Here is a 15,000-nt window from a genome sequence, read left to right as displayed (position 1 = left end):
TCCCACCCCTATTAACATAGGAACTGGAAGTGGAAGGAATGGTATGATCCACGCATATTGATATGTATGTTCCATAAGAAAATCAAACTTTTTATTATTATTAATTATTTTCGATTCGCCAGCTCTTATCTCTTTTGAAGGAGTCCAAAAATCAAGATATGAAAAAGTAAATTTTTTTCAATTTTAATTATTCTAAAAATTTTCCCAATACTTCCAATATTCAATTCAAATCAAGAGGGTTGCAATTGGTCAAATTAGATGACCAAGTCGCTAATGAAAAGTTACTACTTAGTTATTAACCTTAAAAACTAAAATATTTAAAAGATAAAGGATAGGAAAATTTCAGTAATTCCATTAATACTATTGCGATAACTAATTTCCAATAATTAATAATTAATTGGTACGTATTTTTATGATTATGATAATTTAGAATTTCTATCCATAGAGCAAAGTAAAAAGTAGACCAAAACAAAATATAGTACTTGATTTGGATTATGGATCATAGAATCACCAAAAACTTGATCCAATAAAACAAACTTATGCTTATAGGAAATCCTATGATATCCGCCACGTCACTTCACATAGAACTAGAAGACGAAATTACTAAAAGGTCTTATAATGTATTGTTTAACAGATTAATTACTAGTCTCATTCGAATTTCAAAATTTGAATTAGATGTACTCTCTCTTCGAGTTTGATCAATTAATGAAAAATGTTAGAGATATTATTTTCTTTAATATTCTTTAATTAAGTAACTTAAGCTTTTCTCTTTTTTTTTTTGTTCCCCACGATACTCTATCCCAACTATATGTATCTATATTTGTCGATGTTATGAAAGAGATATCATCTATGGAAGAAATAGATAGATAATGAATAGGAATAGAAAAAGAGCTATCCATTTTAAACAATACATGTCTTTCACATTCAACTATAGCAATCTTCCTTATTTTTCAATGGCAGTTCCAAAGAAACGTAGTTCTATGTCAAAAAAGCGTATTCGTAAAAATATTTGGAAAAAAAAGGGATATTGGGCGGCGGTAAAAAGCTTTTTCGTTAGCGAAATCTCTTTCTACCGGAAATTCAAAAAGTTTTTTTGTGCGACAAATAAGTAATCAAGCCTTGGACTAATCTGAATCAACATGACTTGATAAATTGGATAATTTAATTTAACTTTATAAGTTCTAAGATGAATGATTTACATTCACTAATATTTTTTATTTTTAACTGATCAGAAGGTGCGGTATGTAGAATAATTAGTGTCTATCGGATTCTTTATCTATCCTAATTTTCTTATTTAAATTTTTAATAAGAAAATTAGGATAGATAAAGAAATATAACACAAGATAGAAACTTTAAGTTTCCCTTTCTGTTTAGTATGTTTTTCAAAATATTCGAGATGGGGTTGTTATTTTCCCCATCAATTCAATTAACTTTTCACAACACAAAATAACACACAATAATAATATGAAAAAATAGAATATAATAAAAAAAAAGAATAAGAAAACTTTTTCTTTTATTTTAGAAAAGATTTTCTTGCCCCAATAGTTATACATCACTAAGATGGGCTTACACTATTTAAGTTAAGAGTTTTTTGGAAGATGATCAATAAGTCTAAAGAAGGTTGAAAACCTTTTTTTCTTTTTTCTATAGCAAAACAGATATTTTTAATCAAAATAACTGAATCGTTTGAAACTAATTAAGATCTATATTTTATTAGAATATTTGTAAAATTTTCTGAATCATTATTCTCTGAATCACTAGACCCCTGTTTTCGACCTAATCCATAAAAGACCTTGAATTTCATTTAGACCGATATTTATGTACGAAGAATCATTTTATGTGATTCAAAATAGATCTGTGATTGGACTGTAGGACCAATCAAAATCTATTTATAATTCTATTTTATTTAGAGTAAAATAGGTTAGAAAATCGAATAAAAAATAGAAAATTTCTTTAGAATTGAGAAAATTTAGAATAAAAATAGAATAGAATATTAATTTCTTATTTATATTTATTTTATATTTATTAATATATATAAATAAGAAATAAAAATAGACAATTTTAAAGGTATGTAGTTCTATGCCTAAATTTAGGACAGAACTAAATAGTTCCAACTCTTCCATTTCGGGGTAACTTAAACTGCGCGAAAGTCCATTGTTAAAACTGACAGCATCCCAAGATACTAGATACTAAGCTAAGATTTATTGAACGTTCAAATAACAATTTAAACGAGTCTTTTTTCATCGATTTTAATCTTTCCTAAAAAATGTCAATTGAATTGACTCCTTAAATCTCGACGATTGAATATGAATGGGCTATTATGATTTCGAACAAGCCGTCATGGTGAAATTGGTAGACACGCTGCTCTTAGGAAGCAGTGCTAGAGCATCTCGGTTCGAGTCCGAGTGACGGCATCTTCTAAAAGATTGGAAAAAATCTTATAATTATAAGAAATTCAATTCCTGATTTCAATTCCGTAATTGAAGGTCCTTTTCTAATTTTAGAGATTTTTGCTTTGTGATATTTTCGACTTTCAGACATATATTAACTCATATCTCTTTTTCAGTCGTTTCAATTGTAATTACGATTCATTTGATGAGCCTATTAATTGATGGAATCGTAGAACTATATGATTCGTCAGACAAAGGTATGATAACTACACTTTTTTTTATAACAGGATTCTTAATTACTCGTTGGATTTCTTCGGGACATTTCCCATTAAGTGATTTATATGAATCATTAATGTTCCTTTCATGGAGTTTCTCCATTATTCATATAGTTCTAAAATATGGAATCATAAAAATCATTTAAGCGTAATAACCGCGCCAAGTGCTATTTTACCCAAGGGTTTGCCACTTCGGGTCTTTTAACTGAATTACAGCAATCCAATGTTGGTACCTGCTCTAAAATCCAGTGGTTAATGATGCACGTAAGTATGATGGTATTGAGCTATGCAGCTCTTTTATGCGGATCATTATTGTCCAGTAGCTCTTCTAGTCATTACATTTCGAAAAAACATAGAGATTTTTGGTAAAAACAATCATTTATTAATTGGGTCATTTTCCTTTGGTGAGATTCAATGTATAGATAGAAAGAAACAATATTTTACGAAATACTTTTTCTTTTTCCTTTAGAAATTTTCACAGGTATCAATTGATTCAGCAATTGGATTATTGGAATTATCGTGTCATTAGTCTAGGGGTTTATCTTTTTAACCATAGGTATTCTTTCGGGAGCAGTGGGCTAATGAGGCTGGGGGGGCCTTGGAATTGGGACCCCAAGAAACTTGGGCATTATTACTTGGACTATATTGCTGATTTATTTACACTGTCTCAACAAAAAAAAATTTGCAAGGTTCAATTCCATGCAATTGTAGCTTCTCTAGGTTTCTTACCCACAGTGGATATGCTATTTTGGGGTCAATCTATTAGGAATAGGTTACATAGTTATGGTTCATTCACATTAACAGCTAATTGAAGAAAGGATCTGACGAATCCAATATATAGGAAGAGCGTATATGACAGAACTTTGTCTACGTTTTTGAGAACCATTTGAATCAAGTAGCGATTCAAAATGGTTCTCAAGCAACCGATAAAGCTATCCGATTACAATTCCAATTCACTTCGTTTTTTTTCAAAAAGAAAAACTTTTCTTTCTTTTTTTCTAACGTTTAAAAATGCCAGTATTTTTATATTTTTCTTTTTTGTCTTTTTCTGCAGAAACTATCTTTAATCTAAAAAACTATAATCTATAAAAGTAATTAGATAAAATAGCCTCGACCTTGTCAACTGATACTGAGAGAACAAAATCTGGATAAATACCAATACCTATTACAGGTAGAAAGATAGAGATCGAAACAAATAGTTCTCGTGGTCCAGTATCAAAAAAAATAAGAGTTTGGAGCATTGAATAGCTTGTATCCATAGAACATCTGACGTGACATAGATAATGAATAAATAGGAGTTAATATCATTCCAATTGCCATTACTAAAGTAATTAGTATTTTTGCCATTAAAAGATATTGGGGCTAGTAAGTATTCCAAAAAGCACTATCAATTCCATAACAAAACACACTCATTCCCGGCAATGCAAGAGAGCCATCGAGGAAGCTACTGAACATCGTAAAAATTTTGGCATTGGAATAGCTATTCCTCCCATTTCGTCGAGATAAATAAGACGTATTCTATCGTAACTCGTTCCTGCCAAGAAAAAAGTGCAGCACCAATAAATCCATGAGAGATTATTTGTAAAACAGCTCCGTTGAGTCCTGTATCACTTATGGAAGCAATTCCTATAATTGGGAAACCCATATGAGATGCAGAGGAATAGGCTATTCTCTTTTTTTGGTTACGTTGACCGAGAGATGTTGAGCTGCATAGATTATTTGCACTGTGCCTACTATCATCAACCAGGGAGAAAATATAGAATGAGCATGGGGTAATAATTCCATATTGATCCGAATCAACCCATACGCTCCCATTTTTAATAAGATTCCGGCTAAAAGCTTACATGTACTGTAATGTGCTTCTCCGTGGGTACGGTAACCATATTGGGGTATAATCGGTGATTTGACAGCATAAGCAATAAGAAATCAAATCCAAAATAGAATAAAATTTCCAATGCCAGGATATGATTGAGTGGCTGATGTTTTAAAATTTAATGTTGGTCCATTGGAACCATATAAACCCATACCCGGAACTCCTATTAACAGAAAAATAGAACCCCCAGCAGTGTATCTTGAAATAAGCTTTGTAATAGAATACAGACAGTTTCTTCCCCCATGAATAGAAGATAGATAAACAGGAATTAATTCTAACTCACACATGATGAAAAAAGAAAAAAAGGTCTCGAGAAGAAAGTGATCCTATTTGACATTGCTGTACATTGCTAACATCAAGAAATGGAACAATCGGGAATCTCGAGTAACTGGCCAAGCTGCTAAAGTAGCTAAGTTGTAATGAATCCCGTCAAAAAATGGGTCCTGGAAAGTCCATCAATTCTAATCTCCAGTGAAAATCAAAAATATTTATCCATTTAGAATCCTCCTCGAGTTGGATTAATGGATCGTCGAATTTGAAATGATAACAGAATGCATAGGTCATTCAGAAGGAAGTTCTAATAAACATATACATAAAAGTATACCAGCGAATCACCTTATTTCCTTTATGGGGAAGAAAGAAAATTAAAAAAGACCCACGCGGATATCGGAAAAATTACAATTATTGTTAACCAAGGAAAAGAATTCGTGGTAAAAACAAGATATGCTTTGACCAGAAAAACCCGTACTCAAAATATTATATTTTTTATTATTTCTATTTCGAGTACGGGTTTTGTCGGTAAAGAGAAATCAAATGGATTCAATTGGAGTTTTCTGGAACATATCAATAAGCTAGACCCATACTGCGAGTTGTCTCATGCCATAAATAAACCCGGACACTCAAGAAATCTGTTGGACAGGCGGATTCACATCTCTTACAACCTACACAATCCTCTGTTCTTGGAGCAGAGGCAATTTGCTTAGCTTTACATCCGTCCCAAGGTATCATTTCTAATACATCTGTGGGGCAGGCTCGTACACATTGAGTACATCCTATACATGTATCATAAATCTTTACTGAATGTGACATTGGATCTATAAATTTTTGAACGTCATAAATTTTCGATCTAGTAAAAATAAAGTAGTAAATGTTATAGATACCAGACGAATCAACGATTTATCAGAAATTTTTTAATCAATTTACTTTACTTTACTTCTGGATCTGCTGATGAGAGAAGGCCAAGATACTTGGATTTCTTAGCTTTAGCAAACCTTCTATTCATTTTAACTAACTTAGTCATACGTGTTTGTCGTAGATGCTAATTCGAGTTGGTTATTTATATAGATGATTTTCTTTTTATTTGATTTTTATTCTACTTAATTTTATTCTTTTATATTTATTCAATTTTCAATTCAACAAATTCGATTGATTGATACGAGTTGATTTTCTGTTTCGAAAAATTGACGAAACAATAGCTAACCCAATGGCCGCTTCAGCGGCTGCAATAGCTATAACAAAAATCGAGAAAATGTCTCCTTTTAATTGGCGACTATCAAAAAAATCAGAGAATGTTACGAAATTAATATTAATTGCATTCAGTATAAGTTCAAGACACATAAGTGCTCTAACCATATTTCGGCTCGTGATCAATCCATAGATACCGATAGAAAATAAATAAGCACTCAAAACAAGTACATGTTCGAGCATCATTGAACAACCCCTCATCAATCTAGATTCATTTCAATAGGAACAAAAAATTCAACCGATTCAATTGACTAGTGACTAGAAAGGATATAACAAGAACAAAGGTAGGTGTTAGTAAATACATCGAACTAAAAACATTTTCATTGTTATTTTATACGTGAAAAATTAAAAAATAGAATTGAAGTAAATATAGATGAAATAAGACAGCTTATTTCTTATTAATTTTGATTTATTTGGATTTCTAATTCTAAGTATTTTTTTCACTGAATCTGACGCGCCATAGCAATTGCCTATTAAAGCAACTAAAAGAATTATAGAAATGAGTTCAAATGGAAGAAAAAAATTTGTTGATAAATGAATCCCAATTTGTTGACCATTACTTATCAAGTCCTGTTCTATAATCTGGTTTGATCTTGTAGTCCAAATAACCCCGTACCATGATGTGTCTAGGATAGTAGTAATTAGTGAAACAAAAATACTTGTACAAACCAGTGAAGTGACACCATCTCCAACAGTCCAAAGATGGAAATCGTTGTAATATTCTGAACCATTCATGAACATCACAGCAAATATGATTAAGACATTTATGGCTCCCACATAAATAAGGAGCTGTGCAGCAGCTACAAAATGGGAGTTCGATGGAATATAGAATAAGGATATACAAACAAGAACCAATCCCAATGAAAAGGCAGAAAAATGGGATTGGTAGTAATACTACTCCCAGACCCCCCTAGTATAAGGCCTGATCCCAGAAATACTAAAAGAAAATCATGTATTTGCCCAGGTAAATCCATTATATATTATTTATATGTAAAATAAGAAATAAATAAGTCGAAATCTTTCATGACCTTATTGACCTGACCGGACCGGGAAAAAATAAATTACCCTATTTATATTTTATATAATTTATATAATACGTTTACGCTCCTAATTGAATTAAATTCTAATGGGTGTGAATTGATGTAGATACTCTTAGATGTATATACTGTTATTGGACAAATTCCATTCTATATCCGAATCTGAAAGACAAGACGAAATTTGATGTTTCGAACTCATCACGGTATATGAATCAATTTTCAATTCAAATTAAGACGTGATTCTCACCAATCAATAGCTAGGATTTTTAGTTATTGACCAAGCAAAATGAAAGAAGCCTCCCCCTTTAGATCAAAACCGAATCTTAGTAATTGGTAATCGTTTTTGAGTCAAGGGGTTTCCCGTAGCTATTTTTATTTGAGTCGAATTCGTAATTGTTCGAATTGTGTAATCCCCAATTACTAGCATCGGCAACCGACCCAAAGAAATTTGATTATAATTCAATTCGTGACGATCATAAGTAGAAAGTTCATATTCTTCAGTCATCGATAAACAATTTGTTGGACAATACTCGACGCAGTTACCGCAAAATATACAGATTCCAAAATCAATACTGTAATTAAACAATCGTTTCTTTCGAATATCCGTTTCCAATCTCCAATCTACAACGGGTAGATCTATAGGGCATACACGAACACAGACTTCACAAGCAATGCATTTATCAAATTCAAAGTGGATTCGACCGCGGAAACGCTCTGATGTGATCAATTTTTTCATAAGGATATTGAATAGTTACAGGTAAACGGTTCGCATGGGATAAGGTAATCATGAAACTTTGACCGATGTACCTTGCAGCTCGTACTGTTTGTTGACCATAATTCATGAACCCAGTTACCATAGGGAGCATATCGTGAATATCTATGAATAAAATTCAAATAATTTGATGTTTTTTTTCTCTTGTTTGAGAGAAGGTATGAATCTATAATCTAGAATATGGTATTCCTTTACAGCGAAAAAAGTTGAGAAGAAGTTGTCAATAATAGATTACCTAGAGAAATAGGTAAAAGAAATTTCCACCCAAGATTTAATAGTTGGTCCATTCTCATCCTAGGCAAAGTCCATCTTGTTGTGATAGGAATGAATAGGAACAAATAAGCTTTAGCTAATGTAATAAAGATACCAATTGTCGTTCCAAAGACCCCGCCTGCCTTATTTATTTCGAAAAGCTCAGGAATGAATATGTACGGAATAGAAAGATTCCAACCCCCCAAATAAAGAACTGTTACAAATAATGAAGAAACTAGTAGATTTAGATAAGAAGCAACGTAAAATAAACCAAATTTGATACCTGAATATTCGGTTTGATAACCCGCTACTAATTCTTCCTCTGCTTCTGGTAAATCAAAAGGTAATCTCTCACATTCTGCTAGGGAAGAAATTAGAAAAACAGCAAACCCTACGGGTTGCCGCCACAAATTCCACCCCCAAAAACCATATTTGGATTGCGCCTCAATTATATCAACTGTACTCGAACTGTTAGATAATTATAGTCGGTGATAACAGCATTGTTCCAATCGCTATTACAGAACCGTACATGAGACTTCAGCTTCATACGGCTCCTCGAAGGCCACAAATAAATCTAAGGATCACTTCAGCATTATCTCGATATCTTTGTAAGGTAAATAGAGTAGTGTAAAGATAGATCGGAGAGTCCTGAATTAGACCAATAGAATTCTGTCTGCTATAATAAAAAAAGTGCTTCCGAATTGATCTCATCTTTCATTTTCAAATTCCAATTTTTCTTTGTTTAGTAATAACTTAATCCTTCAATAAAATACTCGTTCTATCAATATCAATAGAAATTTCGACCCATATCTTTCGATTCCGAAAAAGAATTAGACTTTAGATTAGTTCATGAATCATAATAAGAATTCTATCTCTATTACTATGGATAGAATATGGAAAAAAAAAAAAAAAAAAAAAAATATTTTTCCTTTTTTTCTATTGCATGCAATTGCATTCCATTTCTTTCGTTCCTATTCTTCTTTCTCAGAAAAGGGGACTCTAAAAAAAAATAAAAAGATTACTTCGTTCCTGATAGTCATTTCTTTAATCAGTGGATAGGAGGATACTCTGAATCGGGATCATGGGAAAGTACTTCTTGATCATTTCTACCAACTTAAAGCCCCATTAAAATTCCTTTTATGTAGTCCAAACTTACATTAGCTCTATTACTAATCCTTTGTGTACCTTGGTGTTACTAACCGTCCACTCTTTTTTGTTTGATCCCCGGTATGGTAATACATGCAATAGTAAAAACTCCATACATTTAATCTTTTGCACCCGCTTCAAGCCCTGATGATTAATCAATCAATCTTGGGGTAAATAGTTTATACTGCTTTACTTATGTTTACTTCCACCCAACTCTTGTACATAGGGAAAGAGACTCAATCTTTTTACTGCGAATTTTTAAGCTGTTTTGTTTCACTCATATAACTATCTGCTTAAGTTCATTAACTGGAATGATCAATAAAAAATTAAAGTAATCTAGTCAATACATTCAACTTCTTTACTAGAAACCAAAGTCAAAGTTCAAATAAAGTTAAAGTAAATTAGAAAATTTAAGTAAAAAAGTAAATTAAATAAAAGTTTATGCCCCAACGAATCGCACGTAGAGATATTGATAACACACATAGAGTTAATGGTATTTCATAACTAATCGATTGAGCAGCAGCTCGTAGACCACCCGAAAAAGAATATTTATTATTCGATCCATATCCTGACATAAGAAGTCCAATAGGAGCAATACTTGAAATGGCAATCCATAAAAAAACACCTATATTGAGATCGACTAGAACAAGACGATAGCCAAAAGGAATTACTGAATAACTTAATAGAATGGATATGACCGCGATAGATGGTCCAATACTGAATAGACGAGTATCCCCTCTAGATGGAAGAATATCCTCTTTGAAAAGTAGTTTGGTTCCATCTGCTAGAGCTTGAAGAATTCCCAAAGGGCCAGCGTATTCAGGTCCAATACGTTGTTGTATCCCTGCGGATATTTCTCTTTCTAACCACACAATAACCAGTACCCCTATAGTGATTCCTGATACAGGAGAAAAAATAGGGACAAGCAGCCATATGAGCTCATAGGCCTCTTTTAAGGATTCCGGTCTGGAAAAAAAATTGATAGCTTGTGTTTCTGTCGTATCAATTATCATTTCAACGATCAACTTCTCCCATAATAATATCTATACTACCTAGTATTGTCATAATATCAGCCAATTTCATTCTTTTAACTAATTGAGGAAGAATTTGCAAATTAATAAAACCCGGTGGACGAATTTTCCATCTCCAAGGAAAAACACTCTGATCTCCTATCAGAAAAATTCCCAGCTCTCCTTTTGGGGCTTCCACTCTTACATAAAGTTCTTGTTTCGACAATTCAAAAGTGGGAGAAGGCTTTTTACTAATGAATCGATATTCAAAATCATTCCATTCAGAATCCTTTGTTCTATCAAAGCGTCGGACTTCTAAATTTTCATAGGGTCCCCCCGGAATTCCTTCCAGAGCCTGTTGAATAATTTTTATGGATTCCTTCATTTCATTAATTCGTACTAAATAACGAGCTAATGAATCTCCTTCTTTTTGCCATTGAATTTCCCAATCAAATTCGTCGTAACATTCATAATGATCAACCTTACGAAGATCCCACTCGATTCCGGAAGCTCGTAGCATTGGTCCTGATAAACCCCAATTTATTGCTTCTTCTCCACCAATAATGCCCACCCCCTCAACTCGTTCCAAAAAAATGGGATTCCGCGTAATAAGCTTTTGATATTCAGCAACCACTGTTAAAAAATAATTGCAGAAATCCAAACATTTATCTATCCAGCCATGAGGTAAATCAGCAGCTACTCCTCCGATACGGAAATAATTATGCATCATTCGCATACCTGTGGCAGCTTCAAATAGATCATATATCAACTCTCTCTCTCTGAAAATATAGAAAAAAGGTGTCTGTGCACCGATATCTGCCATAAAAGGACCAAGCCATAACAAATGAGAAGCTATACGACTTAGTTCCAGCATAATAGCTCTGATATAGCTAGCTCTTTTAGGTACTTGAATGTTTCCCAACTGTTCTGGTCCATTTACTGTTATTGCCTCTGTGAACATAGTAGCTAAATAATCCCAACGTGTTACATAAGGCAGATATTGTATAATTGTTCGGTTTTCTGCAATTTTTTCCATTCCTCTGTGTAAATAACCCAATATGGGTTCACAGTCAATAACATCTTCACCATCTAAAGTAACGATGAGTCGAAGAACACCATGCATTGATGGATGGTGAGGACCCATATTGACTATCATAAGGTCTTTTCTTGTAACTGGTACAGTCATATCTTTTTTCCCGATTCATTATTCCATCAATTGCTGAAAACGAAACGAAATTCATAAAAATTCAAGATCTAATAAATCAAATAATTCAAAACGAATCTTCAAATTAACGAGTTTTTGCCTCTCGAATATCCAACTGACTAATTAATTGTTTATAACGGACTCCATTTTTCTTTGACAAATAAGCCAACAGCCGTTGACGTTTTCCCAAAATTTTCCGTAGACCTCGCTGAGATAAATAGTCTTTTCTGTGCAATTCCAAATGTGAAGTAAGCCTCCGTATCTTATTGGTGAAATTGAATATTTGAAATTCAACAGATCCTCTGTTTTCTTCTTTTTTTTCTTTTTCTTGTGAAATAATCGAGATAAATGAATTTTTTACCATATAAAGAATTCTTTTCCTATATTTCTTTCTTTTCTACAGATATGGATTTTACCAATCAGTAATAATAATGCCAGACCCTTTAATCTAGTATACAAAACCATCTGAATTTATTCATGTACTCTTTTTTTTTTTTCTTCTTTTTCTATCAAATTTATTAAATTAAGTTTTATCAATTCATTCCTAGATTGAATTGATACGTCATTCAATCCTGTGTCAAAATGTAATACAGGGGGCGTCTGTTTACCTTCATATAGCAGATATGACACGAATATATAGTATCAACTAATTTTCAATCGTTGATACATATGTATCCTTGACATACTGAAACGACTACCATTATTGGTATTAAACCAATAGCGATTTATACAAGCTAAATCTTCTAATCGATAATTGGGCCAAAGAAAGAACTTCAATTTCATGTTAATGAATTTATCTCTATCAACATCTTTGTTCTCATTCCAAAATTTACCACAGTTCCTTACGTTGTTTCCATTCCAAAATATTAGATTTCTATCTAGAGCATTTCCATTCTTAAAATTGAAACAAATTAAAATTCTCAATTCTCTACGACGTTTAGGCGATAAAATAGTTTCAGGAACAAGCAAATCATAGTAATTTTCACTCCCACCCCCAACCATTTTTTCATATCTTGCGATCGATCCATCAAAATCATTCTTATCAATATATCTTTTTTCTCGGTATCTTTGATTAGTTTGTTGTTTACTTTTATGGACTAATGAAATACTTATGGTTTGATACATAAAAAATTTTCCATCCCATTTTATAGACAGACGAATCGGTTCGATAATAAATATCCCCCTTTTTATCAATTCTGTAAAAGTTAGATCCCTCTGAATCAGCATTACGTTCAGACTCAGTTCTCCTCTTTGAATAGAGGATATAATAATTTCTTTTGGGTTTATCAGTCTAAGCAGGAGACAATATACCTTGATATTATTTATCATTCTTTGACTCAAAGGATCATTCCATCTGAATTGAAAAATAAAATATTTTTTCAGGAAAGAATCTAAGTACCATTCTGTATTGCTATTGCTCTTGAATTTCTTTTTCTTTTTCTTTCTACCTTTTTGAATGTTTAATCCCGCATAATCTTCTTCAAGATCTTTTTGTTGCTTTGGTAGAACTGATTCAAAATCTCCTTGTCCTAGCGGTTCTTTTTGATTTCGATTCTCCAATTCAAGAGATTTTTTTTTTTTAGATGATATAAAAAGATCCCCTTTTTCTTTTCTATTGATGTTTTTATTTTCACTAATGTTTTTATTTCTATTCAAATTTAAAAGAAGTAATTTGATTGGTATGACCCACGGTTTCATCTTATATGCATCAAATAGTAGGAGTAATTCTGGGAAGAACCAAAATTTCAAATTCGATACGGGACGATTTAGTATTTCTTCATTCTTCAAAAAAAAAAACCTTTGCTTGGATGGGTTGATTTCTTGATGAATCGTGAGAAAAAAAAGATCTTTTTTATCCATTTTCTCTATTATTTGTATTTTATTTTGATAATAATCAGTCCCAGTCTTAGTATTTTTTTGAATGTTGGTCCCAGTATCCATATTGGCCCAGGCCTCAATATTGGCCTTTTTTATAAGAAAAAAATGGAGAATCCCCCAATCAAAATATTTTCTATCTGGATTTTTCTCCGTCTCAATAAGATAATCTTCCCCTAGATAATCATTAATAGAGATATCTTCTAGCCCATAAAACGATTCAAGTTTATGTGTGTTGTAATTATAGGGAATCTTTCGACTCTCGTTTACTTGTAAGGGTGATCCATAAATATATAAGTCCTTCCTACTTTCATAATTATAATTAATATATTTATGTGATAAACGATCATATCTGTAGTGTTTTTTAAATTTTTCTTTTTGATTCGGTAATGACTCCACCGTAGAATCGTTTTCTTTTTCGGAATGAATTAATTGGTCTTTTTCATATGAACCCAATTTTTTTGAATCTTTATTTTGAGCCCTACGGCGTTGATTGACTCTATTTCGCCATTTTTGTGGTACTAATCTAGCCCATCTAGTCTGAGATACATCATATTGATAATGACCCTTTAACCAGTTTTTCCATTCATTAATTCTAGAATTCCGAAATTTCTTATGCCTTGATTCGGAATGAAGTATTTCTTGTGTTTCAAAAAAATTCTTTATTATATCCTTAAGAAAAAGAGATGTTCCGTGGTATTGAAGTACAGATCTCAAGCGATACTTATTAATAACTTGAGTTTGCGATAATTTGTAAAAAACATATGTTTGTGGCAAGGAAGATTGATCACAAGAAATCTGCGAATTTTTATTACTAGTATTAAAAAGCGACTTTTTTATAGTCGAAATAGAGTGAATTGTATTTTGATTTGTTTCATTAATATCTTCTTGATTTATTTTAGTATTGTAATTGTAAATGTATTTATCAATAATTTTGTTTGTTGATTCAAGGAAAAGTTGTGCATTGATCCTGGGAATATTAATGATATATAGAAGAGTATCTATGTGTATCTTTTCAATGAAAAATTTAAAAAAAAAATGCCATTTACGTATTAATCGGGTATTTCTTCTTTTTAATATCTGCCAAAAATTTTTCGTCGATTTTGATTTTTTAATATCACAACTTGTTTCCTTAGGATTAATATTTATCTCTGAGGTTAGAAATATTTTTTTCTTGTCTTTTGTGATTTTTTCTATTTGATTTCTAATTGTGTTTGTCCTATTAGCTAGATTCTTCGTTTTTTTTTCTGCCAGTGAATAATTTGTCCAATCCGTGGATCTGACTCGAATGGATGATTCATGAATAATCTGATTTCTAATTATAGAATTTTGTGAATTTTTTAGATTTTCGTTGTCACTCGATCTTTTTTTTTTTTTTTCTTTTAAATTTTTTAGAACTAAAAAAAATTTCTTTTTCACTTTTTGAATTTTTTTTTCGAGTTCTTTAAAAATGGGTTTAAAAAAAGATGGTTGTTTTCGGGGAGAACCAAAAGGAAGTTCCGTTTCCATTCCCCAGACTGTTAAAAAACAAAAATTAGCTTTTTTGCCTTTTGTTTTCATTGGATCTCTATGGTGCGATCGTAGCTTAGATCTATACCAAGGTTTCAAACAGAAAGGAAAGAGAATCTTTACCTGAATACCT

The 15,000-nt window shown here is 31.9% G+C and overlaps 2 protein-coding genes across 4 annotated transcripts in view; both read right to left on the bottom strand.

Annotated features, from left to right (window-relative positions):
* Positions 1 to 9,061: 9,061 nt before the first annotated feature.
* Positions 9,062 to 11,469, bottom strand: LOC122647936 (NAD(P)H-quinone oxidoreductase subunit H, chloroplastic). The gene has a single exon (XM_043841229.1). It carries the CDS (start codon positions 11,463 to 11,465, stop codon positions 10,284 to 10,286), a length of 1,182 nt encoding a protein of 393 aa, XP_043697164.1. The 5' UTR covers positions 11,466 to 11,469; the 3' UTR covers positions 9,062 to 10,283.
* Positions 11,470 to 11,475: 6 nt separating this feature from the next.
* LOC122647934 (protein TIC 214-like) overlaps positions 11,476 to 15,000 on the bottom strand; it is a 6,586-nt gene continuing 3,061 nt past the window's right edge. For all 3 annotated transcript variants that reach the window (XM_043841226.1, XM_043841227.1, XM_043841228.1), the window contains exon 2: positions 11,476 to 15,000. This exon is cut by the window's right edge. In XM_043841226.1, the coding sequence (XP_043697161.1) occupies positions 12,126 to 15,000 (2,875 nt within the window). In that variant the 3' untranslated portion in view covers positions 11,476 to 12,125.

The sequence above is a fragment of the Telopea speciosissima genome, unplaced genomic scaffold (assembly GCF_018873765.1).
Source record: "Telopea speciosissima isolate NSW1024214 ecotype Mountain lineage unplaced genomic scaffold, Tspe_v1 Tspe_v1.0289, whole genome shotgun sequence".
NCBI classification, from domain to species: domain Eukaryota; kingdom Viridiplantae; phylum Streptophyta; class Magnoliopsida; order Proteales; family Proteaceae; genus Telopea; species Telopea speciosissima.
The sequence above is the reverse complement of the archived record's forward strand: the minus strand, read 5'-3'. Positions and strand labels throughout refer to the sequence as shown.

Excerpts from the sequence above, each read along its gene's own strand:
- LOC122647936 (XM_043841229.1), bottom strand. The coding sequence starts at position 11,465 with ATGACTGTACCAGTTACAAGAAAAGACCTTATGATAGTCAATATGGGT.